The sequence below is a fragment of the Struthio camelus genome, chromosome 1 (genome assembly GCF_040807025.1).
Source record: "Struthio camelus isolate bStrCam1 chromosome 1, bStrCam1.hap1, whole genome shotgun sequence".
Taxonomy (NCBI): domain Eukaryota; kingdom Metazoa; phylum Chordata; class Aves; order Struthioniformes; family Struthionidae; genus Struthio; species Struthio camelus.
Window position 1 is genome coordinate 25,044,365 of NC_090942.1, and position 27,980 is coordinate 25,072,344.

Sequence of the window (27,980 nt, forward strand, 5' to 3'; positions counted from 1 at the left end):
GATGGCATTCCAGAGGAGAACTTCAGTTAAGATTAACCATTACAATTTTTCAAATGGGAAATACTAAAGGATTATAAACTTGAATGAGAACAAACGATGTCAGATGAGAAATGAAGATGAATGGTTTTAGGTAACAAATATTTAGATGTGAGAAGAAGCAAAATAAAAATATGAAGTCTATTATGAATTATATTGGCATGTAATGCTTGAGGAAAAGAAAGCTCCAAAAGTGTGGTGACAACTATTGGAATTCTTTCTACTCTTTATAACTGAAACGTTATCTGAACTTTCTTCTTGCTCAGTTATTTTCTCCACTTCTAAAGCAGTATTTATTATGTGACTTATAATAATTCTTCACTAAGCTTATGAATTGTATTGCAGGGGAGAGGAAATCTCTTATTCTTGGCCCACTGCTGGTGAAATTTGATATCTGATATTTTAAAACTGAGTTTCACTGTTCAAAAGCTTGTACACATTTTTTCCCCTTTCTCAAATGCACAAATGTGTCCTTACTAGAGGTTCTGATATAAGCTGTTTGCTATTCCGAAGGTTGGTTGGTGGGTTGTTTTTTCTTAAAGAGGTCTGTTGCCTAATTTGTATTCTCACTGATTTCTCTGGTCTATAAATGTTTCTTTCATGTGACTCAAAAATAGGATAATCTTATAAATCTTTCTATCCAAAACAAACTGAATTAGCCTTCACAAAGGCTTTAATTTGCAATCAATTAACCTGAGTTTTCAAACAGTCCTAGTGAAGACAAACTCTAGGAATCACAATTTTTCAGCTGAACTTTTCATCAAATTCTTAAAATATGTTATGATTTATTTTCAGTATTTTATCATTGGTTAAATTGACATTTGGTTTAATTATCTTAGAAAGTATGAATTAATCACATCTGTGCTACATGAGAAGATTACTAATTTAATAATTGATTTTTATGTTGTAGCATCAACATTAGTCACTGAGACTGAAAAGAGAAAAGACAATGGACTAAAGTTTTGAGGTAGTATCAGTGTATACACTTTGTAAAATGTTGTTTCAACCTTATTCCTTGTTAATTTAAAAATACTTCTTTGCCAAGAAAGGAAACAAAGTAACTTAGCTTGTTTATTAACTCTGTGATACTTAAATCCAAGCTGTAGCAGCGAACAGTACACACATTCTACAGGCAAGAGAGAATCTATGTTAGTATTGTGTTGCAAGTAATTTATTTTAAGATGAATATGCTCGTGAGGCATAATTTAGAGACTGATTGTAATGATTTTGCTTGTTTTTTTTTTTTCCCCCCTCCATTAACCGTGTTGAAAATCTGTGATGAAGGAAAAAATTTTATGATTATCTGCTGTAAGGTAAATCACTGTAAACCTTAGAGGTAAAAGTTAAAATTTTAAAACACTGAGATTCTCTGATTAAAGTCATTATGTGAGTGAAAGCCATCATATCTCTACGATGAGACCTAATAATGCAAGAGATGGAGGTTTTGAAACCAGAAAAACAACTTCAGATTGCCATGTAACAGCACTACTGAGGGTTTTTATTATTCCTAATTTGCTGTCCCTAGTACCTAATGTGTTTTGAGTGACTGTGTGCTGAACAGGACACCGTTTTTATCTTAGACGTAACAGTTTCTGATGATTCGTGTTGGAAGATAAAGTGAAAGCTGCTTTCTATTAACAGTATATAAGCCATTTGTTTATAAAGAAATGAAAATTCATTTTCCAAACTGAGAGCGAGTTGGAATGTATAATCAAGTTGATAATATGATTGTGACAGAGCAGACAGCTTTCTAAAGAGTTGCTGTGGGTGCAGAGGTCCTGTTCTGCTCTGAGTTTAAGTTCAGTCCAGGTCCTAAAACACAAATAGCATAAACAATGCTAATAGACAATTTATGTCCTTTTATTGATGGGAAGCAGGCAGTTCATATGCTTAACTATGTCTGTGAAACTTCAAAACAGTGACTGTGGCATACTGTTACATAGCAGGGGGATGTAATTTCAAGACTTGCCTGTTAAAACACGCAACTTTTTTTTTTTTCAGATTTCTCCCAAAGTTTAGTGACACACAGCTATGCACCTACACAAAATGGTTGTGTGCAAAATGAATTGAGTCTCAGATTTCCTGTTGCATGCTGAAAAACTCACAGGAGTTGTCTCAGAAGTCACACATCAGACACCAGGAAATTCAGTTTCATATCTTTTTAGTTCTGGTTAAAATAGCATTTCTACTCAACAGTGTCAATCCACACACCAGGTCTGCAGACTTTGTAGGGCAGCGTACTGCTGTGTTACAATGACACCCAACTTACTAGGCATAACTAAGTGCTGAGGTACAGCTGGAGGACGATGGCTTTTACAGCAAGGGCTATCACCATTCCTTCAAAACTTGAAAACACCCTTTTCATCATCTCCAGTAAACAGTTGCATGTATGGAAGGTGCAATTTCAGCTAGTAGCTGCAGTATCACATGCTTACTGCACTCAAAGGGGGAAAAAACCCAAAACCAACATTTTGTTATTAGCCCATCAGTGCCACTGTAGCTTGGTAAGAGTTTGTTTTCACCTCCTGTGAATTGTAATGGGGGAAAGGCAAAGTGTCGGGGTGGTGGGATGAGGCCGTGCTCGGGGCCCAACCCGATACTAACCCAAACAGATAAGGCAATAGCAGAGGCGCCAACAAGCGTCGCGCGGAGGCGCGGCGCTCCGCGACCGCCTTGCGGCGATGCCCCGGGGCGCCCCGAGGGCTCAGCGAAGCCCCGCACGTCTCGCTCTCTGGCCCGGCCCCGGCCCCGCACGCGCGTCCCTTCCTCGCGGCCTTGCCGGGGCGGTGGCCAGGTTCCGCCCCGCCCCTCAGTGCGCACGCGCGGCTCTGGCTGCCGCGGCGTCCCGTGTTGCTATAGTTACCGAGGCCGCCGCGGGGAACGGCCGCTCCGGAGAGTCGCCCAGGAGGGGAGGCCCCGCCAGAGCCCTGGCCGGGCTGCAGCGGAGGCGGGGCGGGCGTCCCGAGGGGCCGGGACCGGCCGCCGACAGCCCCGCCGGTTCGCCGGGCCGGGCCGGGCCATTGCGGCGCCCGGTACGCCAGGAGAGCGAGCCCAACGGCGGCGGTTACCGGCGCCTCGCCGCGTGCTGGGGGGAGGTGAGGGGACGGGGCGCTCGGGGGCCCTGCTGCTGCTGCGGCGTCCCCCGGGTGAGGCCCCCGCGGGCGCTGCCCCGGTAGCGCCTTCGGGCTGCCAGGCGGCCCGCCGCGGAGCGCCCCGCCGGGGGCGCGGGCTGCGGCGCTGAGCGGGAGGGGCGGCGGCGGGGAACGGCGGGGCGCCCCCCGCTGTCCCCGCGGGCGCGGCGGCCGCTGTTACCTGCCCACGCGGCTTGGGACAAAAAGCTGCTTTTGTAGCTTAGGCTCGAAGGCTCGTTGAACGGGCTGTCTTTGTAGGAGACAGCTTGTTTGCCTTAGCTGTGCTCCTCGCGTTAAGGCGTTCTTCTTGTTTTCTATTCTGTTATGAACCTGGGTTTCAGATTCGGTCCATGTCATTTCAGTTGCAGAGCAGAAAGCGTGAAGCGATTGCTCAGTAAATTTACACCCATGCGCGCACACACGAATTATGCTGCCTGCCTGCTGGCTGTGCCATGGGGTGTTGTGCTTGCTAAAGACTGGCGAGAAGATGTTGTTAAGTGCTTTGCGTTCTGTGCAAAGTAAGACTTCCAGCTATTCTAAATAGGCTGTTTGGGAACTGGTCAAAAAAAAGTATCTCTGGAGATTGTGACACATATGCTTAGGAGTAAAGATGTACTAGTGTGCGTTTTTAAACAGATGCTGTGCTTATTCTTGCAGAAAGTTTAGAAATGTACAACCTGTAATTCAGGAAATGGAAGACACGTGGGACAGTTGCAGCAAAGCTGATAACACTGAAACATCAGATACAGACCAGCCAGCTGCACTCCCCCAAATAAGAGAATTTGGAGGCCCTAAAGATGCAGACCCAGCGGAGAAACCTCTGCTTTCAGAAAAAGCTACAGGCACAATGCAATCAAATGAGGACTGTGAGCAGCAGCCAGATCTGGGGGAACAGGAGCAGTCAAGTGCAGCGCAGTGGGAACTACCTGCAGAAGGACTAGACAGTCAAGAAGAACTGATAGAGAATATTGAGCAAGATGAATTTGAGCCGAATGCCTCAAGCATCATATCATCTGATAATGCATCTCCTGTTATAATTAAAAAGTACACTACTTTACCCGAATTAAGAATTTCAGAAAAGGATCAGCAAACATCTCAAAACTTAGTACTGTCAGAAGATACAGCAAGCGCCACAGTAACAGGTAAAGAATTTTTTGAACCCTGAACATTACTACTTTAAAAAGATTTTTTTTCCTGTAGCTTGACTGTGGCTTCTTGCACACCTTCCCTGCCGCAATTTAGTTCAAGTTTGTGTGTTTTTGACCTTACAGTGACTTTTAAAATTGTCATGGAAAAAAGTACTTGAGAAGGTGAGGAATGTATTTATCTCAAGTTGTGGATGCAAGTTATGGACTAAATAATGGTATTTTATAAAGTGATCCTTGCTTCTGAAAACATACATGAGTATGAATGTGTGTTTTGTACATGTATTTTAAAAATAGCAGTGCGTAATTCAGATGATGACATGGGCTACTAACAATTTAGACTAGATCATAGCAAACACTTTACCATTTTACATCTCTAGCTGCTCTGTAATTCACCTGCTAGCCTTCTATTCTCCATGCCTTCCACCTGCAATCCTTAAACACTTCAGTATTTCCTGCAATTTGTTTCTCTCAGTGTTGAGTGTCCTGCATTACTTTCTCTTTCTTAAGTCTTTGGAGCTGAATGGTAGCATATTCTGGTAAGCATGTGAGGGCATTGACTGATTCGTCAGATTATGGAGCTGCTGATTGTGCAGTCTATACCATACTTCTGGCTCATTTGCATTCAAATGTTCTTATTTTGAGTAGTCAGTGGTCACTTCCTAGGAAATGCACAAATGGAAAGGAATAAATGTCAAATGAACATCCTATCCATGAGTCAAAAAGAAGTAACTTTTGAAGCTTCAAGTTCTTCTGGTTCAGCATGTTGTCTTTGAATAAGCCCCACAGAGTGAAGTATCGAATACAAGAGTGAACTCATTTAGCCATCAGATCAGGAGCAGTTTTAGGTCAGATTTTTCAAAAAAATGTTGAGTGTATAAATTAGTAACTTTGATTTAAAATTCTTTATTTGCAAATACAATAAGTAAATATATTCATTTTATGTTTAGTATTGTTTTTTAAGTATAATATGCATGACTATCTAGTGTCAGTATAACATTAGACATCACTTTTTTAAAAAGTATGTGATAATAATGTGTCAGTTTTTACGTAAACTCTTTTCAGCTGAAAAATCCATGATTATTCTGTGTTGCAATATTTCAATAAAATCATCTCAGGTAGGTAAGTTTGAAATTGTTATTTATTTGTTTTGAGAATAACATCATAAATTAGTGGGTGGTTTTTTTTTGTTTTGTTTTGTTTTTAGGGAGTGTGATTGAGGATAAGGCAAATCTTGCAGGAACTGGGGCAAAGTCTCCTGAAACTATCCAGTCTGAGGTGTTATGTCTTGGCCCAGAACATTTATCTAGGAAAGCAATGCAACAGGAATACCACATGCCTGATGTAATAACTGTCAGAATACAAACAGGTAAATGGTGTTTTAAAATGTATATTAATATGTATTATCAAACTACAATCTCAATTTGTTACTTAAAGAAATAATATTTTGATCCTGTAACTTCCATTTCAACAGATTCTGATTCATTCCAAGATGTAACTGTAAAAATAGAAAGACCTACCTATCATAAACCATTTCTGGGTGGCTTTAAACATAAGATAACAGGAGTGGAATTTCATAATGCAGGCTCACAAACAGTACCCAAAAAACGATCTGACAAAGGAATTGAAGTATTTTGTAGGGAAACACAGGTAAACTGTTTATAGTGTTTTATTTAGAATGTTTTTTGCCAAACTGAATAGAATGTCAACTCAATTATTTCAAGTAGGAATGAAGCGATGAGAAATCAGTATGTACTTGAATGTATTCAATGGATGAATATTAGTCTTTGTGAATTTTTTATAGGTAGTTAATTTTACCACTTATTGTAATAAGGAAAAATCTCTATGTATTTTGTTATAATTTGACATGCATATTTTTCCAGACAGTTTTTGAAAAAAATAAGCTCCAACAAACAAAAAATACAACATCCACGCAGATGACTAAAATTGGCCTTTATGTGTCAAACGTGACTGACAAACTAATAAGACCTGGAAAGTATGTTACAGCGGATGAGTATCACAAACGTAGACTTGAAGCAGTAAGTTTTTACCTGTTTGAAACTGTGTGTGTAAAGACTGCTTAAAGTTTAAAACGTCTACTTAATCGTCACTTTTTTTTTTTTTGATGAAACATGGGAGGCATATGTCAGCTCACTTACAACATTAACGGTTTTTTTAGCAAGTTTGAGACTTTTAAGTTTCTTTAATATTAAGAATTCTGAATTTAAACTTAAATTTGTATGTATAGTAGTAGGGGTGAAAAATAAACTTGTTCCTGTGGCATTCTCATGATCTCTTTAGAAGGGCCCAAGCTACATGCTTGATGCCATGAATGACCTCATAGAGCATTAGATGAACATACAGGAGACCTGTATTCAACTTCTGACCAGTGTGTGGGTTTTTTTGTGTGTGTATGTGTGTTTCTTTAATAGGTAGGTGACATTTGGCAAACCGATTCATTTTTGAATCAGGCTACCTGCTTTGGCATTAAGGTAGAACCTGCCCGTTCAAATATACACAGCATGCTTTGTGGGTTTTCTGATCTGAGAGACTTTTGGGGCTACTTTATGCGGGCTCTCTATATAGTTAGGGTGCAGAGGTCACCATTTAGGCATTCTGTTCTGATTTGCTCTTTGATAACTTTCTATTCAGTGACTGCACATGTAAATTAAGTACTCCTAATCGTCACGTTAGACTGGGCACCTGCTTCTTAAATATTTTAGTTCTTAGTTTGGATGCTTAAAATAGTCTGAGTCTAGCTGTCTGTGCATTGGTTTCCTCAACTGTTGAAGTGGGATAATTGTATTGATGTGGCTAGCAAGGTGCTTTGAAATCTCTTGATTAAAAGCTTTTGTAAGAACGAGATATTCTTAATTAGATGGTTAATGTCAGCTAATAGCAATAAGCATCTTGTGCAGATAGACCCGACAGGCAGCATTATTGCTGCCTACTGAAATCATTAATGTTATAAATGTCAGCACTACTCTCCGTGGTATAGTGTAGCATTTTGGTTTTAACTGTTCTTATGTCTTAAATAGATGATTCTTCTGTATTGTATCACATGTAGGTTGTAGTATTACAGACCTATTTCCGTCGTTGGCATGCGATAAATCTAGTACAAAACCTGAGGGAAAAAAAGAGGTTAAGGCTGGAATGGGAGGCACAAGAAGAGTTAAACAAAAAAAGAGAGAAAGAAGAAAAACTAAGAAGGGAGCATGAGCGGAGAGTCAATCCTAAAACAAAAGAAGACTTTGAGCTACTTTACCATGCTTTGGAATGTAAGTTTTTCTTAGAGATGCTTTCAAATCAGCAATATTTTGTTTAAAGCAGTATATTTTGTTTAAAACCAAATTTTCTGCTTTTATCGTTCTATAGCTACTTCCTTGAATGTTTTTGACTTACAATGGAATTTCATTGTTAAAGAATTATTTAATGATCATATATTCCTAAAAGCCTTCTCAGGAGATAATCAGCTTATAGAGTGCTGCTGATAGTTGTGCTTTTTGGCAGTTTTACTATTTTCTTCATTTACATCTAATGTTAAGGCAAGTTAGAAAAGCCAGACCTGTTTTTGTAGAGTAATAAGATTAAAATAACTCTGACACATTTAAGTAGTTGAAAATAATGCCATAAAGAACTCAATGTTCAGGTCCATTATTCATAATTTAATATATTCAATTTTTATAGTGGATTAAATTCTTACCCAGAATTTTACAAAAGAGGCTCTTACTTCTATCTGTGCCCTTTTCTACTGTTTTTTTTTTTTTTCCTCTTATTTTCTCTGTTTCATGGTTCACTATACTGTTGTCAGTCCTACAGGGCATCTTCAAAGACTTATTCTCTCACTGGAGTGAAACGTGTCTAATATAGGCAAGCACCTCTAACCTTTCCTGGTAAAGTAAGGTGAATACTGCAGATAATTGGCATACCAACTTGCAGGAGAATGACATTGCAAATATAACAAAAAAAGCATAATCCTTTTTGGAAAAACAGAAGTGAAAATCAGTAGAAAGCAATGGACTTATACCAGCATATAATAAAACTACACGAGTTCTTTTAAAATGTCTCCTTTAAACAAGGTACTTGCGTTGTGACTTGTAACAGCACGTTACCTAAGGCTGCAGTGTTTGCTTAAAGCATAAGTCTTCAGTAGTTGTTACTGTACTCCTGTTGGAGATGTGTCTGTTGCACGGTTGGCAGAATGGATCACCTACTTCCTTGAATAAGCTGTTAAAGCTGTTTCTTCCACAGTAAACTGACCACAAATTTGATGACATGTTCGGTAGTGAAGGCAACAGCCTTAGGATCATGATTCAAGAAATCCTGAGTTATAATTCTGTCATGCTTTCTGTGTGGCCTTGAACAAATCACTTCAATTGTTTGAAAGTGAAAATGACTTAAAATATCGTTCTTCGTGACAAATTTAGACATCTTTATTGGTCTTGAGCATTTGAGTTTTGGGAATGATCTCTTCATGGGATTTTTTTTTCCCCCTTCCCCCCACCTTTTTTTCCTCCCCCCCCCCCCTTTTTTTTCCCCTCCCAAAAATGTCTAGCTTTTCACTTTTTAAGAATCAAGCTTTTTTACAAATATATCTGATTAGGTAATAAAAAACCAAGGCACTCAGATCACCATTTTTTTCCTCTCCTTTTATTTCAAGTCCTACTGTTTGGAATCTGATTTCTTCTAACGTTTTGTTCAGAAAACTGTTTTCTGGTTAATGTTCTATCAACTGTGTGATCCAGTGGGTTTTTGTTTTTGTGTGAAGAGTCTTATTTGCTGTAGAAACAACAAAGCTCAGAGCTGAACTTGTGAATGAGCCTAATAGTCCTAGTATTTTTAGATTTGAAAGTTGTGGTGTTATAAGGGTCTCTTTTGCTTATTTGTGAATCCAGTGGTATTTAACTAACAAAACCTTTAGCTTTGCATGTTCAGAAATTAATGTATCAAGAAATTAATGCATCAATTAGAGTGTTAATCTGAGAAGCATGTGCCAGTTCAAATGTGATGTGACAGAACAAACGCTGGTGTTTGACATGTCTTTTTCACCTTTTGGTGTAAATAATGATCTGATATCAATCTTTGTTTTTGTTTGCTGTTGTTGACTAGTTGCTTCTCTATAAAGACATTTGCAGTTTTTCTCTTTATTATAATGGAATTTGGTGATTCTATGAACTATTTTTTCTACCTGCAGCTGAAACTACTTTTACATTCTTACAGTGTCAACAGTCTACACAAGCCAATCATTGTGACACCAATAGAATGAGATTATTGTCCTCTAGAGAGCTGTGAAGGGTATTGCTACAGATCACAATGGGGGGATATTATTACAGGGTCAGCCAGGACAAGCAATTGCTTTTCATACTGAAACTTACCTGCTGACTGTATGGTGTAAATGAAATATAGATATATGTTCAATGTGTCTGCATCTACAGACATGCATTATTTATTTTTAAAAGTATTAACTATTTTATTTATATGCTTCGTAAAAATTAGAATAAAAATTTTAATGAATACAATCTGCATGCCTGTAAAACAGACAATATAACCCAAATATTTCTAACTTGATTGTACGTATGTGGTCAATCAGTAGATGAATATTGATTTTTAATTGGGTTTGAGAGGCTCTTCATTTCTGTAAGCACGAAATTGCTTGCTGTATTTATTAGCTTTACCTGTGAAACTGCTGCGCCCTTCAGGCACATAAAGCTTCACGTAAACCCATGCTATGCAGTGCTATTGTTTGCTAAAATAGTTTTATCTGAAAATATCTTGGGGTACTCGGAACTTGTCAGATAGCCATCACATTATTACCAAAGCTTGGAAATCCTTAAGGAAATGAACTGAACTGCTTCAAAATGGAAAACAAGGTATTGTAGATAAGAAAACCACAGGCAGAAAATAAATGTTCTCCCTCTAACTTTCCCTTCCCCGCCCCATTCTTTTGTGATACAGGATATTACAGATTTTTGCAGAAGTGTACATTACATACTGGACTGTTTTCTTTTAACCGTACTTTGTTTTTGTATAACTGTTCAGAAGTAGTAAAGACACTTTGAGATAAGATTCAGGAATGTAAAAGTTTTAGACCTTACAAAATCCCCCCACTCCCACTAAAGAAACAAAAAACACTCCAGGTGTATTTGAAATGAAACAGACCTCTCAAGGCCAAGAGTTTTAATATTGTATGCAAAGAAAAATACTATTCAGTAAACAGGATTCGATTTTACTAACAGATTTCTGTAAGGGCATGTAATCTGTGCATCATCAGTTATAGTCAAAAAATGAGTGGTACAAAATAAATGATAAAACACCTGAATGTTTTTATCATTAAGTAGCTTACATATTTAGGTGCAGCAAGTACCCATGGTTTGGTAATTTGACTGTAACAGTCAGAATGCCAGATTATTAACAGCATGTACTGATTCACATGCTGCTGGCATTATTATTGTGTGGTTTGCACGTCACTTTCTTTCACTCGAAAGACTCAGTAATAGCAGAGGAAAGGGAGAGTAAAGATAACTGTCTAACTGTTAACACATGTGAACTCCATCTTCTCAGATGCCAAAAGATGATACCACTGAAATACTCAGTTTATGACCTTGAGTGCTAAACTTGACTGTCTAAATTTGACTAAGTTTTATCTCAGTTCTGGATGACTTCAAGCTTCTTGAGATGTTATTACTTTATGCAGGGAAAACAGTAGTGTTCTAAGTGCTGAATACTTGTGGTACCATGGCAAGATACTGTTTTTCATCAATTAATAAGATCTTTATGGTATTTTTTTCTTGCATCTTTGTTCTGTGATGATTTTTAACTGTCATTAGGAGTATAGTTGTTTATACCCATTAGAACTGTTTTAAGCTCAAACAGCTGTTTCTGATGCAAAATCATGAAGAAATCATTTCATCGCACATCTCTAAGAACTAGATTCTTCCATTTCACATGCAGAGTTCCTTTTTTTCCTCATAAATCATGTCTGAGAGTGCAGCATGAACTGACAGTTTGGCATTGATATACGCGCTCACTCAGTCACAGAATATCTATATAACTTACAAATTTAATTTCTATGCCACTTTATGTGTATTGAGAGTATCCATAACAATCCCCTAACATGCAAGCTGGCTTTTAATTAATAAAAACAGTTAATATGTTATTTCTTAAAAACAGCTTCTTGATAAAAATACCAAAAACACTTTTATCTATAGTATGGAGGCAGGAGGAGATTGAATGGATTAACAGAACTCTTACCGGACCTGCAAGAAAGGCAGCCCTTTGTGGACTTCTAGAACAAGAGGCACAGCTGATTGCTTCCATTGGGAGATACAAACTAGATGCAGATGAGGAGAAGCAACAAAAAGCAGTACTGCAGTTTCTGGATAAGGTCAGTGAAGTGATTTTAGGCTGAACATAAACGATACCAAAGTACGGGATTATAAAAGACATCTGCCAACTATCTGACAAAAGTATCTCTTGTAGCTTTACCAGTTAATCATGTGAATGCAAAATTTATCTGTAGTTTAATTATCTTGATTTTATTCATGTAAATACAATTCAGTGATTTTTTTTTTCCAAGCTGAGAATTTCCAATCTCTGTGACAGATTATTGAAGGAAGATGAGAGCAATGCATCATTAAGGCTGTCGACTGAGTTTTAGCATAGACACCACTAGTTATATACCTAGTATGAAAATTAGCACAGAGTGGATAATTTTGCGTTATGTAACTATTGTGCCTAAAAGACATGATTCTGATGGCACTGTTGTCAGCATTAAAGGGTCAAATTCTAACAGAATTCCTATTTATTAATTTGGAGTTATAAAGCATCAGGATAATACTTATTACATATTTTATTTTGTGTGAATTATAATGATGTAGGAATCCAAGCATGAAACCTTAACTATGTTCACTCCTAATCTATTTTTTGAAACATTAAAAATCTGCCGGTTAGCTTCTCTTTCCAAAAATACCCACTTTTACTAATCAAAACTAAGTGATTTTCCCCTCTGATATGTTCTGTTCATTGCTCTCTATACTGAAAAGTGTGCTCTTGCGTTTTAACTTTCGATGCAAACACTTAAGCACGCCTTTAAAATTAAATTTTAGCCTTGAAGAATAGATTGATAGATATTTTCTTTTGTTCCCCACAAAATGTTATCATACAGGAACTAGATTCATCACTTATTCCCCCATTCAGCATAGGCTTTGGGTCGTAGTTGATCATATGTCTGTCTTCAAATTAAGTACTTATTCTGTGTTCATGTACAGGATAGAAAGTCAAGAGGGCATTGACTGCATCTTACCTTATTAAACACAGGTACTGCATTGACTGGTTTCAGTTGGGCTAGAATTTTAACCTGAAACTTTATTCATGTATGATTTGGGAGATGAAGTATACTTCAGTCTTTCATTTATAAAAACAAAGATGAGAGTACATTTATATAAAGATGATTTAGAATCACATTTAAGCTTAAAAGTGAAACATTTTGAAAACTCCTTAGTTTCCATAGCTAGGAGGAAGAAACAAAAGTGCAAATAATTGGCAAGCAGTCTAGCAGTTCTTCATTGCTATGGTACCTCCATGAAATTTGTCAAAGGTATTCTAAATAATATTCGCTGAAAATTGGTTTAAGTGAGGAATGGATTTTTTTTGGCATGAGTTACATGAAAGCGTTGAAGGCTGTTAGGCTCCCTTCAATCTAAAATGAGGAGAAAGCTATGAAGGTATTTAGAAGAACTTCACCAAAATGATGATAAAGGAAAAGATATAAATATTTACATGAAATATGTAATAGCAACATACTGGAGATGCAGACAGTAATGAAAAAAACCAAGAACTGGAAGAAAAAATATGAGAACAGAAAAAGGTATAGACAAATTAGTTATGTTCGTGAGCTTTATGTTAGAAATGTGAATATTAAGACGACTAATATACAGCAGGATGAAGTATATCTTTTTCTTGGTGTTTTCAATATTCTTCATGAAAAGTGTCATTTCTCTCTATATTTAATGATAAAAAGGAAAAAATGACTTTTTTTGTCCAACAAATATTTTTATTGTTCCTTCTTTTTAATATTGGCATATGAGAATTGCTCAGCAAAAAATGATTTGATTAAAATCTATGACCTTTCTTCATTACAAACAAGTTACTTGATTTGAAATGCTGATGGAACCTTTATAGAGTTTATTATCATAACATGTTTGTATTCTATGTTACAGCTTTCAAGAGCGTAAAAAACGAGGAAACTAAATACTTAGGAATGATATCAAAGTCATGAATTGCTTCTATGCTGAATGTTTGCTTCTATCTTCTAACACCTATTCCATTAAAATAGAAGAAGGAAAAGGTGTTTTTTGCGATGTCCTATTTCTTCTCCAGCAGTTTATAGAAGCCTAGAATTGTCTAAATCAAATACATTTATCTCTCTCTGTTTTTCCTTTGAAGGACTGCTTTTCAATTTCACTCGATACAGATTACTTCCAGTATATATTCTCAGGACTTGTACAGTTTTCCTGAGTCTAGGAATCAGAAGCAAAATGTTATTCAGTACCAGAAAACCTAATGGTAATTAATGGCTGGAGATTCCTAGATACACAGGAAACAAGAGATGCTATCTTTTTCCCAAAAGCATGGCATATTTCTGGAGCACTTACTAATAATTTAGTTATATTTTAAACTTTCATTCCCTTCTTTCCAACTTTGAACTTATACCCTAACCATGCCTTTGTGTTTTAGAATGATTGCTACTGATCATATATGCATTACATTCTAAGTGGTTTTTATGCTGAGCTCATTCTTCTGCCTTTGTATTTTAAAGGGGAGAAGCTTGATTATGTTCTCTTTTAAATAACCAACAGATTTCTTTTAAAGAAATTCCTTTTTAATTATTAACTACTGCACAAGAGTTAATAGATTCCATGCTCTGTGCTATTTCTGCACTCATCCTATGGATTTTTTTCTTCTTCTGTTCTTACTTCCCTCCCCCCCTCCCCACCCGGATCAATGTTCTTGTGTTTCCTCTGGTGCTTTTTTCTGCTTTCCTGTGCTGGCAACAGAGTGCAATTATAGTACGCTTGCTCTCTGGAGCAATACAGATAACAGGATTATTGTAAATTCCACAGCACTGCCAGACGACTAAAGCAGGAAAGAGCTGGAGAAAAAAATCTGGAGGTTTAAATTTCATACATTGATCCTGAATACATGATTGTATTGATAATACTTCTGTATTTTTTTCAGTAAAAAGCTGCATTTTTTTGTCCCTATAATACCCACTTATGATGAGATGGTGAGGAAAAATATAGGAATGACAGATATGATATCATTATTTGAATAAGCTAAGTGTCACCATAATGTAGTTAGTCAGTGTTACAGTTCTTCTGCAGTGTGGAAAAACAAGACTGCTATCTTATATACTTTATATATAGGTTATGTAAATTTGTCAAAGGAACCTGGTTTAAATAAGCATTTCCTAGGGGGTAAGCTTTGCGCATTGATTCTCTAACATGAGCAAGTGACCTTTCAGTCCTGCAATAAATGATTTTGTTGAGAAGGATCAGATGTAGATAATGAATTTAAGTATCCTCTAGAAACATTCAGAAATTAAAGTATATGTAACATAATGTGAAATCCTGAATGATTTCTTTTGCCTGTCTACTATTTAAAATAAAGGGGGGGGAGATGCAAGACATATAGCTCCTAAACTTTTTTTAAAGGATTTCTAGTATTGTACAAATGTAATGAAAACAAATCATGAAGATAGAATGTATCCTTCCTTATGGAAGAGAGAAAATTTTGCTTCTAATTTTACAGAAGTTCAAATATTTCACTAAGGAATTAGGAGTTTTAATTTTACAAATGTGTGTCTTGCATTTCTTAATCTCTTTTGGGTTTGGACTCTGACCTCTGATTAGCATATCTCATTTAATTATAGTTCCACCATCACTGATAATGTGATAATCAATTAATATTTATTGTATGAATGTCAGATATTCAGTATTAAATCCTCTTTCCAATTGTCTTGTCTTTTGCGTACGTGATTTTATATATTTCTTAAAATAGAGAATTCTGCATTTTTTTCTTTAGTATAGGCTAATCATATGTTTTAAATATTCTTTGTATTTTTACAATATGTCACCATAGTATCTTAATGAATTTACTGATATAACAAGTCTATGTATTTGGCCACGACAGTTAATGTGTTGCATATTCTGATAATGGTCACATCAATGCTAGAGTTGGATCCACAAAACTACAAGGGCATATGAATGTTGCATGAAGTGTTGCAACATGTTAACTTTTAGGCACTGAGGCTGCCAAGCATAGTTCGCAGGCATGTGTAAAAACCTAAGTTTCCAATACAGTGAAAGAGGATTATTAAACAAAATGAGGTTTAAAATAGCTGTCGTACCATGTGAATAAGGAGAGGGAGTGGAGTAGAGCATATCCTTGTAGGAGAATATTATTTATTTTTAATACATCATAAGCCAAAATATTCATGACCTGAAATTTTAAACACACTGTGCAATATAATGCTTGTTCTGGTAGAAAAGGTACTGTAGAAATATAAACAGTAGAATTAGTCTTTCGTATTAGCCTAGCATTAAAGTTAAGTCCTTGTTTGCTCTGGTGAAACTTGACGTAACAGGATGTACTTGTTCAGCTGATGATTACGTTATAATAGCTCAGAGTGATACAAATTATTTCTGAAGTGTGCACAACCCAAGAGTTGGAAAGCGTTTGATGGAAAAATCACTGAAATGGATACACAGTACACACTCCGTGCCAGAGAACTACTTGAAATCTACCGAAGTATTAGCATGAAGGACATCCCGAAAGATGAGAGAATAGATGTACTGTTAACACTCAGACATACAGTGAAGGTATGTTTTATTTTTCTGTTTGTTTGGCTGTCTTTCCATACCCAGAGATACAGTCACTTAATCAGGTTGACACATAAGCAGTGCTTCTCCTGGCAAACAGGTACCAGAACGATCAATCGGCAGCAAGAGAGAGAAAGCCTAGCATACCAGCTGGCATGAGAGAGTAGCTGTTACATGCCAGGTGTGTTCTAAATTCAAGTTGCGCTTCATCTGATGTGCACTGGTTTTTATTCAAGTTATGTTAGAATTATAACCTCATTGTGTGTTAATATATAATAATTTCAATTTAAAGTTTAGTTTAATATGTCTTACAACTTGATAAAAGCTATGCCAGAGATTTTAATGGCGATTATAACTTTTTTTATTTTCCTCATCTCTTTGAAATGTCTCTAATTTAGAAATTTATGGGTTTGTTTTGTCACTGTTATAGCTGGCAAGTACTGATTCCCTTTCCCCCTACCCCAACACACACACGCGCGCTCACCTACCCGTACTGCTATTGCCAATATTCCTATGAAATAGCAGCTGGCAGCATATCTTCTAATTTTTTGTTTTCTATTCATGTACGAAAATAAGAATATAATGAGATTTTTAAAGTACTTTCAGGATTCTGCTGGCATCAAAATAAAATAGAATGCTGCTTCCTGGTCTTACTGAAACACATGAATACCTTGCTGTTGGCTTAGGCAATGCTTTGGTGGTAATTCAGTCTAAAGTTAGTTCAACGTTGGGAATGTTGCTGGTTAATGAACTTCTGCTCATCTTGATATGAGTTAATATTATTGTAGTGAGCAAATTTTGGAATTTCTGTAAATTAGGATTCTACCTTAGGTAAAGAAACATTGAACTCATTGTCATTCCCCTATCATCATCCATCTCTGGAGAATCTCTCTTTAAGCATTTGAAATTTTGATAAGTATGTTTGGGAATGAATAACTTAAGTGCCCCGTGCCTACTGTGCTGTGTTTTGGGTTTTTGTGTGTTTTGCTTTATTATTTTTAAACCACCTACTACGTATATACATTACACCTCCTATTGGATACTCAGTGGAAGCTTCTTAGGGAGATACTTCTGGAGCTACTGGAAGCTGAAAATTTTACATGTGCCCTGGGTCTCATCTCAGATGCTCAGCCTTCTTTAGTGCCTCCAGATTTCCAGTTTCTCAAACCTTTGATACAGGCTTTGACAGCCATAGTCCTGCCTCCTGAGAGCAGAATCTGTAAGCATTTTCTTTTTTTTTTTATTTTTTAAAGCTTTTTGTGTTAACTTCCAAGAAAACAACCTCCAAGAAAATTACCTGACTTGTTTTTGTTTACTCTTGGTTTTGTTTTCTTTTCTGTGGTGATTTTTCTTTTCAGAGTTTAAAAAAAAAACATGAAGTAGGTCTTTTACAATGGAAGCATTAAATGATATATTTGCAGTTTGATGACTGGAAAATCATTAGCAGAATCTGGTTCCTTAGATGTTTAATATTGCTTCTCCAAGAGGAGTGGAACTGTTTAGAAAAATGTATCAGTTCTTAAAGTAATAAGATATTGTTTTTTATTAGAGTAGATAGAATAGCCACACATGAAATTTCAGTAGAAATCTAAAATTGTCCCATTTTAGACATGAAACATAATATTCCTAAGACACTAAGGGGTCGTCTTGTCTGTTTTTTTTTTTTTCCCTTCTGGTGTGTGTGTGTGTGAATGTACAGAAGTATGATAGATGAATGGCATAGAATCCATTGTGTTTTTTTTTTTTATCTGTGTTAGAAATTTTTTCTTTTTTTTGGTATGATTTCTTATTTATATGCTATTTCTTTTGTTTTCTCCTTTCTGTGTTTCCTTTCAGGAACATGCATGTAAATTAACACAGGAAATAGTGGAATTAATTGACAGGGAGGTTGACCTTATGTTGAGAGACGTGAAAGAATGCAACTTAGAAGGACTGAGGAAAAGAATTTGTACGTTATTTCTACAGTATATTAAAACTCCAAGCTTTAACCCTGAAGTTGCTAGAATACTTAAGGTATTGTTCCTATTATGCAGTATGACAGAGGGGCCAGCAAACTAGAGATAGAGAAGGAGAATGGGAAACAATTAATGTTTTTTAATTTTACTTCCTATAAGCTTTTAGTGTAGAATTGCAGGAGTTGTTCCTCAGAAGTAAAATGTCGAAAGAACACTGTTTTCACCCAGATAAGTACTTGTATAGGGAGCATGGGGCATAGACGTGGCTGTATAGGGAGCATGGGGCATAGACGTGGTTATAAGAACCTGAAAAATGACTGTACTCTGTGGTTGTACTAACAGAGCCCAGGTATGAAATAGCAAATTTGAGAATTAAGTGGGTAAGGCTTACAGGGCTTACAGTAAATTGCAAGAGGGAAGCCAATAGAGAGGTTTAATGAAAGTGATATAATCAAAAATACACTTTTATTGTTCTCCACTGGAAGTGGACAGTGTTCTCCATGGACAGTGTCCCATGAGTTCAGGGAGGAGGCACATTGCCATTGTCGGTGATATATAGTGAACTTGCACCTAAGCAGGTGTCGTTGTTACAAGCTTCTATTGTACAGCCCATTGCTACTTCATGAAAAGCAGATACAGGTAGGAAGTGGAGATAGTAGTGGACAACTGTTTTTTTGTGTATATGTATAGATACACACACACACACACACACACACACACACACACACATATGTATATACACACATACACATACACACACACACACACATATGTATATACACACATACACATACACACACGCATATACATATATACACACACACACATATGCATACATATATATATATAAAAATACATATTTTCCTGCTTGTCTGACTACAGACTGCATGAAAAATATGATTCACTATGGCTGCTTTAGACAGTATTATGTATTCTGCATTGATCAGCAGAAGATTCTTCCTATTGTGTTTGATGGCATCTCAGGCATAGATGCCTACTAAATGATAGTGGGATTTGGAACCAACTAACAGTTACTTTATATTACCTAGGTTTAGGTACAGTATAACCTAAATGAGTCACAACAGAGACTGGAAATGGGAGATCTTTGTCTTCTGTAGCTTTTGGTTGACTGCACTTTAAGTTCAAGACTGAATTGCATCTCTATCTGTATTTAAATCCTGTAACCATCTACAAACCAGTTGAACTGACAAAAAATTAAAGATGGCAGTTCACTGACAGAAAGCAAGGGGACACAAGCCCCAGGGCCTTTTCAGGAAAGGCAAATGACCACAATGGATGGCTGAATTGTCAGACTGTTCAAACTCACCGATAACAGACGTGGGCTCTCCTCACAGACCCCATGAAGCAAAAGGAGATTGACAAGGTTGTTAGTGGGTTTAGGTTATTACCTTCCCCTCAGTTTTTCCGACATATAGCTTTGCTGTTTTTATGTTCCTATACCAAAATATTAATATGCCCATAATCTCAGTGTTTCATCTTTGATATAAGATTCTAAACGAAAAGATACATGCTCAAAAATTAGTTTGTTTTCTCTATATTGTTATCTTTCCAAAGTGGCTGATTATCTGCATACATAAAAGTGCCAGCAACACCACTGGACCATAGTGTTTGAGGTCTTCATATAGTTCAAGAATGGACTGATTTATGTTACTGTTTTTAAGAAGTACAATAGGAAGATAGAGTAGCTTTTGATCTTCTATTTAAAAAAATCTCTTGGGTATTTTAAAATGAGTATAGCTAACTTTTAAATATTAGATGATTTGCAGAAATACACGTAAAACATATTCCTGATGCTCTTAGGATTACACACTAGTAATAGGCAGATACTCTGTGATAAACTGACCTTTTCTTTTTTTAAACCTTTTAGGTTCCACCGGATCCCTTAAAGCTTTATAAAAATGTTAACTTCTGCCGTAGCTGCAAAAATTACTTGCCGTCTACTGAGTTCTCCATTCCTGCTAATTCACGCACCATTGGCAGATGTCGTTTATGTTGTAAGATCGATAATGAGGCTCGACAGCGAGAGGCATGTTTGAAGTACAAACTTATACTAAAAAATCTCAGGGAGTCTGAAGCTGATTATCAGGATGACGCTAAAATTGTTTACTTAGTTCAGGTACTGTCTGAAAGAACGTTGCTAGTAATGAAAAGTAGTGGCTTTGGCTATAATTATTCTTTTAATTTCTGTTTGCTCTTCATAAGAAGAGAGATTGGCTAAAAGGTGCAAAAACTTCTTCCTATGATATGGGATGTTCCATACCATAAGGAAGCTCTTAAGTTTTAGAAGTATAGCTATACTTTCAAAAGTGATTACAAGTAATACAGTAAAAGAAAGTAAAAGTCTAGCTGACAGGTCAAAGAATCGGATGATAAGAATTCTTCTTTTTCTTCTACATAGCTATAATACCGTTCAAGAGAGAATGCTTTTCAAATGTTTACAGAACATTTATAAGAACTTGTTTTAGTAAAACTACTACATTGTTTTGTGTTTTCAGAAGAAAAAAAATGAAGAAGCTGAGGTTTTGACATTCCTGTTCAATGTTAGTAGAATATTTCTGTGTTTGGAGGTTCTACTGTTTTGCCTTCTTTAGGAGTGAGAGTCACTACATATTCTAATTGTCTAAGTTATTTGCAATCATCTGTATTTATCTATAATCTTATGTGGTATTACTAAGTAGCTAATGTCTCTTAATAACCATTACTGGAAAAACATCTCAGTTCAAAGAACTTCTTGCCTCTGTCTTCAGCAAATTTTCTCTTTAGTTCTCCTCAATTTATAACTAATTTTGTCAACAAAACAATTTGATAACCAATATCCACTGGGAAGGTTTTAAACGTTTAGGTAATTGCAAAGTGTTACTTAAATCTGAAATGTTGGATATTTTTATTATTTGAACTGTTTCAGAGATTTAGCAATAAAAAACTTTACAGTTAATATTCATTGCACACTTTTTGCACTGTATTGTCACTATGTGTAAAACAGCACACAAGCAAACAGCATCAAACACCAGCACCTCACTGCCACCAAAAACAGTCCATACTGCGGTTTAGCCCTTTACCACAGACAGCTGCAAACGGAATACTAGGATTCTTTAATTATCATGCGTATGTTAACAAATATTACTAAAGAACTTAAATTTTGTGAATATTGTCTGTTCATTTCAGTTTTCACTTAAGCTGAAAAGCTTTTTGTCTGTGTCTAACTCGGTTTGTTTTGATATGTAGATATCCTCCAAACTGTACTTTCATTACCAAGTTTTGAAATGTTTCCAGCTAACACCTTTTGCTGCTGACATATTTCAACTAATATATATATATATGCTGATATGTAACAACAAATGCCTTACTTCACAGAAGTGGTCACCAGTGCACTCAGGCATGGCACGCTTTTTAACTTGGCATTGAAAGTCCTCACTTTGGCAGTTCCGCTTGCAGTTGTACTACTGCAATGTCTCTAGATATTATGTATCATTTTCATCCAAGTTGACTTCAGGTTCTTTTTTTTTTTAATTATAAATATCTAAACAACAGAGGATCTTAGTCTGTTTTTTTGTATCTTAGGTTAAAAAAAGTTTTCTTGAACTATTACATTTTCTGACCTACTGCTTTTTTTTTTTTTTCTTCCCCTCCCACCAACCGTTTGTCCTCCGCTTCACTTATATACAGAAAACAGCTCTGAGGTATCTAGAAATACCTCAGGTACAACTGAAAAGTCTTTTTTAACAGTTATGATAGTTGCATTTGTTATCCAATGCGGTACTGTAGCTTTGACTGTATAGTCTGTGGACAGATGCAAGTTTACATTTTTGTGGTAAGAATTTTAAGAGCTCTTTCTTCGGATCTTTTGCACATTGATTCTAACTGTGCTGAGGTTGAACACCTACTTGAGTGCTAATAAGGCTGAAGAGGCAAAAAAGCAGTTGGTATACCTAATGGTGGCTCCACTAAATTCAGCTTACTGCAGCAAAAGGCATGCCCTTTGGTATTAAAACAAATTAGTTCAGCAAATCTGTCAAGATAAGTCCTGAGGCTGCCTTTTTTTTTTTTTTTTTTACTTCAGAGGGTTCATCTGTGTTGTGCTTCTTGGAATCAATGCAACACACTGCGGCTTTGATTTGCTTGGTGAACAAATCCTGATGGGACTTTGGTATTCATTCAAAGTTATGAATATGTATAAATCCTCTAGCCCATTCCTTGCCTGCCATCATTTCCCAATCTCAGCTGCAGAGCATTCAATGACACTTAACTCCCAATCCATCAGATGACAGTGCTTGAAAGTTGTTTCCGTCTTTTGTGTTTGTCCCAGGACAAACTATCTGAGAAGAGGCAAAGCATCTTTTGAAATGAATAAACTGTAAAATTTCACAGTGAAGTGCATGCTCACCTTTGGAAAGTACAGAAGAGATCTCCTAGTTCAAACTTTCCACCCTAACCAGAAAAGTTTTATGATAATTTTACCAAAGTTAAATTTTATTTCATACAAAAAGAACCTGTAATCCATGAGAAAGGAAGAGTCAAATTATTGATCTATTTTACAGGGCCCTTATACCCTGAAGTGAATGGGGCTAACATAGCTGTGAGCAACTTCTGGAAACTTTTGAGATGAGCAGCTTAGCACAAAAATGGTAGTATTTGCTAATATCTCTGGTTACAAATTTCTGGCTTCTGTGCCAGATATTCTGTGAGAAGGATGAAACATTGAAAACAGAAGCCAATTAGTGAAAGCTAATAAAGGAAGGCCTGTAAAACCAGATTTTAGAGGGGTCCTACATTCCTGGGATTAGTAGACGCAGATTTATTACCAATTGATGTTTTAAGCCCAGCACACTGAAAGTAGGAGAACAGCTTTTTTCTTGCTTTTTTTCTCTGGCAAGGATTTAAGTGGGCTTCTGGCTTTTGGAAGCAAGATGGGTGAGAATACATGAGGTTATGTTTCATCAAAAGCATTTTGTTAGCCTACCTTCATTCATCCTTCGTCAAGAATTCACTGTGTAACAAGTAAATACCATTATTTAATTAAATCATAAGTTAAGATTTCGTTTTAGAAGAATGAGCCTACTTCAGATGGCTAGCTTGGAGGAAAACCTATGTAGAAGTCTGTTGTTGCAGAGACTCTGATTGATAGATAAAATCCTCTAATAATTTTTCCATGACTAATACAGAGAAGAATTAATGGAGAGCGACAGAAAAGCTTGCCAAATTTCAGTGGTAACTCATGACCTAAAATATTTTTTTCCATTCAAGAGGCTGTTTTTTATTGAGAATTGGTAATGATTTCAGATGGGTAGTGGTAAATTACACAAATTAAGATTATTGTAGATTAACCTTAAACATGTGGAAAATACATTTAAAGGCCTTTCTGCACTAGAGAACCTTTACAAACAGACCTTCCACTATTTTTTGTTTATTTGTTTATCTTGTATCATAGCTATTTGATGTTGTAACTTAATTTGGTAAAATGCATAAAAGTATCATATGCACAATAAACTCTTTGTAGGCGGAGGGAGAGGAAGGAAGCAAAGCAGACAGTGATTTAGGGTCTGTTACAGGTCAGGGTTTTTGTTGTCCTAATTTCCCATGTTTTCCAGACCAAATTATTCTGACTACATGTAAACATCAAGTAATTTAGCACATAGTAATAACTCATTCATTGAATAACATGAAAATGAATGTGTAAGTGTCGCACCACACTAGAGGAAAATGTGCTACATATCTAGATGTTCTTTAACGAAGTGATTATATGATATATGCATAGAACAATTTTTTAACTCAAAGCTTTTTTTGATGCTTACATGGTTACAAGACTTTCCTGTAGGATTAAACATGCTTCTTTTTCAACACTGTTTTCAATTTCAGCAACAAGACCTGCAATACTTGATTGAGAATATATGGGGTTGTCAGTCAGCTCTTAGTGCCTGTGATGACCTCTATGATTTGGTTATGGTCAGATGGGATAAGCACCATGAGTGGTCTCCATGGAACACTATTCTCCTCACTAAAGATGAGGCAGATGCACATCTTAAACTGTGCAGCCTTCAGGAGGTAAAATTTTATTTTTTTAATTTTTTTTTCTAATATTTATATTTTAAGTGAATCCTGTGACTAATGATATTTGTCCAGATTACAGCTTCCTTACGCTCATCCCTATTTAGACTGGCCTACTGTGACTATTGAAAGATTGCATCTGCACTGTTAAATAAAACAGACACTAATCCAGAGGGCAGCTGGCACAGTACAACTCAGATCTATGTTCCTAAACTCTGTCTTGTCCTGATTCTTTCTCCCAAAATGCAAAAAGCTAGGTGGCCTCATCCATGCTGCTGCTTACTGAGGACAGTCCTACACCTATGCTGTTCACTCAGCTGTTCTCAGAAGTAGATGCCCTGGGTGAAAAACACACCAAGGATTAGCCATAAATAATTTGACAGTTGTATGCCTGTGATCTTGCATGTATTCTGTCCTCATTTCATTTACTAGTATCAATTTAGCATTAAATAATAGAGTGGTTATATATAGCTCTTTGTCTAGAGCTTAAGCATTTCTTATTATAAAATTATATAAATTAATATTACATACATTATTATATAAATTATTATTATTATAAAATGTCATTATATAAATTGTAAATTTGTCTAAATTTACTTTCTTACAGGGATGTCATTTAAGTGAAGGTGTAATCTTATAATTTGTAATTAGACAGTAAAAACATGAGTGCTGTTCTGAGCTGGAATAACTTAAGAGTTTGTTAAGGAAGTTCTCTATCTAGACACGGTAGTCCAGTAGACATCATGTGGCAGAATATTTAGTTTTTTAAGGCACAAGCGAATCCTGTGAACTGCATTTGTGCTGCAATTAGTAATGGATTACTAAGTCTTTCTCCTCTAGGTTACTGATTTATACAAGTAGTGATCCAAGGTCATTGTTGTGTAGTGTCCTTTTGTTCAGGGTGTTCTTCGACTTCTAACAGAATATTATTACAAATGCAATTTCTGTTGTCACTAATTGCCCATCTTTTTGGAAATCTTGAGAAAATATGTGAGAACTAAACAGACAGAGAAAATGAATTATTCTGTCAATGAAAGGTTCACTTTGGGGACAAAAGAAATTAGTCACAGAAATCTAAAAATAAATGGAATTCTGGCATCCGTGATATATTTTCTGTGTGCACCTAAAGTGTGTTTTCAAGCAGACACCTACTGTGCTTATGTGACTATTATCTTCTAAAAGGTAAAACCTATTTCAAGCTGGAAATTCCTTTATTAACTCCTCACCCTCACTTTCAGTCAACAAAGCTCTTCAGGCAATGTGAATCTAGTGACACGTCTGTGCATCCACACATTTATGTTACTGGTATTGTGGTGGGAAGAACTTCTTTGGCTGTCAAAGGGTCTGGTTATGCACTTATCTGGCTTAGCTTAATAACTTCAGATGTCAAAGACATGCCATTAACTTGATTAGGTCCAGAGTTTACACTTCTGTTTTTAATATGAATGATAGCTTCTAGTAAAATGTTTTTCATCATTTTTACTTAACTGCAATAGAAATATTTTCTGATTAGATTTAAACTTTTTCCATCATTGCATTCTTCCCAAATAATGAAACTTAAACTACATAAGGAGAAGTGTGAATTTTTCAACTCTTTTACATTATCCAAGTACAATGTAAAGCAAAATGTGAACAAACTTCATCTATGAAGACAACTAAAAATCTTGAATTTCATATGCTAAAATATTACAGATTTATGCTTTTTACTTAAAATATATTTTATGCTGGTATACTCTCTGTATCTCATTATACACAGTCTCCAAAAGAACAATTAATTTTCCTATTCCTAATATTTTCTTTCAAAATCTGAAATTACAATTTCTGAAGTATTCAGCTTTTTACAATAGGTTCTGTATGATTGGCAGGGAGGAGGGTCAAAGGTTAATAGCAGAAGACCTCTGCATTTCCTGCTTCAGTACTTTTGGTATACTTCAGTGGAGATGAAAGGCCAGAAAAGCAACAGATAAGCTATGCAAACCTACTTGAAAACGCCAAGTCATTTTTGCTTACTTCTTTCTGCAAAAAAATAGGCCACGTATAGTAAATGAATCACCTCCCTTCGCCTGGTAATGATCAAAACTTGGTTTAAAGAAATGAGTATCAAATAAGCAGAAATGAGACAGAATTAAAATGCAGTGCTGTAAGTTTGATCGTTACCTTTAATTTATTGAAATTAAAAAAAAAGACCTCTTAACTGTTTTCTTAAATAGTGATTCTTACTAATAATGATTACAATAGAAATAGCAAAGGGTTTTTTCAACTAAATATTCTGTTTATTTATAAGGTAGTCTGAGTTAAGACTAATAACTAGAAATTGAGGAAATTACATCACTGCTGAAAGCATAGGCTAACTGAAATGCTGGAAAGTGCTTGCTGCTGCCGTTATTTATAAATAATCAATCGATTATTATCAAGGAAATTTCCTGATTCATTGCCTTACAAATGCTGTTATTTAAGCATTGTCATTTTATTTTTAAAGGTAAGTAAAAATGATCTTATATGAAGAGAAGTAAATGAGTCTTATCTTGAACGAGTGAAAAAATACCAGATATTTTTGTTTTTATAAGGTGGTTAATATTTCACAAGGAGTGGTCAGTAGTTTCTAGTATTGGGCCGTAAGATAGCAGTATAGATCTACTAAATATTTTATTTTCTTATGTAGCTTTTATGAATGAATTATATGGCATAATTCATTACATGGTCACTATTTATACTGTCTAAAGTATAAAGCAACATATAGACTGGTAGCTATTTCAATTGTATTTAATACAATTTGCATTTTATTTCCTTTCAGGCTTATGAAGCAGCATTTATTCACAGAATAAACCATAAGCATATCCGGGCAAAAAAACACTTTGCTCAGATTCCAGTGATGGCATCATTTTTGCATAGGAGTGGTGATCAGGCCAATGCAAATGAATTTTTAATAGCTAAGCCTATTCCTACTGGTATAAAAGCATAACTGTTAAAATAAGTTGACTGAAGTTAAAGTTAACTGTATTATTGATTAATACAATTTCCCTAATGGTTTTAAATAAATGTCCTTTTTCACCAATATGATTTGTTTACATAGATAAAAATAAACTGCTGAGGATAAAATAGTGTGATTCTGACCATTCAATATAAGTGCATTTCATGTTTCATAACCTCCTTATTAAAAGTAAAATATTGTTGATGAGCTTTTTAAATTCCAAATAATTTTTAGAGCAGTGACTGTCTTTCTGTGTGTGCCTGTGTTGCTTGGACCATTTTGTCTGCAGTATCAGTACCCCTGCTAAAGGAATTTAGCTAATTCTGTGTCATTCTTTTTTTTTTTTCATTAGAGAAGTAATACAATATATTTTTAGTTCATTTTGCTGTTTTCAAGCCTATAAAGCCAAAAAATCGTCAAACCCTAAATTCTTAAGGAACAATAGAACTGATATGCCCTTCCAAATATAGGTGCCTTGCCTTGCAAACATTTGTGCAAAAGAATAACTTTACCTTTTTTGCCAATTCAGTTGGTCATAATGGAACTGCCAGCATGTGATTATTGTATCTAAGACCTTGAAATTACTGTAAATAAGGGTCATTATTTGAAATACATAAAACAGACTGTTTGGAACTTGTTAATGTCTTGAAGAGCTTGTGTCATTACAGCAGAAATCATGTTTGGTTATGTTTATGTTTGATTACAGAGAAAAATATTATATGATATACATTCAATAAAGTCCTACAGAAAGTTGCTAAGTTTTGTCGACTGCTTGAAACTTCCATTCTAGACACTTA

General features: G+C 35.8%; 1 protein-coding gene across 4 annotated transcripts; it reads left to right on the top strand.

The window, feature by feature from the left end:
- The first annotated feature begins 182 nt into the window (after positions 1-182).
- Positions 183-27,941, top strand: IQUB (IQ motif and ubiquitin domain containing). 4 transcript variants are annotated; one of them, XM_009687348.2, is made up of 12 exons: positions 183-1,003; positions 3,825-4,309; positions 5,520-5,681; positions 5,787-5,962; positions 6,196-6,351; positions 7,380-7,590; positions 11,521-11,696; positions 16,021-16,191; positions 18,028-18,204; positions 20,035-20,193; positions 24,024-24,209; positions 27,007-27,941. In XM_009687348.2, the coding sequence occupies exons 2-12, from the start codon at positions 3,859-3,861 to the stop codon at positions 27,172-27,174; spliced, it is 2,193 nt and encodes a 730-aa protein (XP_009685643.2). In that variant the 5' UTR covers positions 183-1,003; positions 3,825-3,858; the 3' UTR covers positions 27,175-27,941. The 4 variants fall into 4 exon arrangements, with proteins under 4 accessions (XP_009685643.2, XP_068788113.1, XP_068788095.1 ...); XM_068931994.1 differs by lacking the exon at positions 183-1,003 and adding an exon at positions 2,913-3,131 and having other exon boundaries at positions 20,035-20,283; XM_068932002.1 differs by lacking the exon at positions 183-1,003 and adding an exon at positions 2,970-3,068 and having other exon boundaries at positions 20,035-20,283.
- The last annotated feature ends 39 nt before the right edge of the window (positions 27,942-27,980 follow it).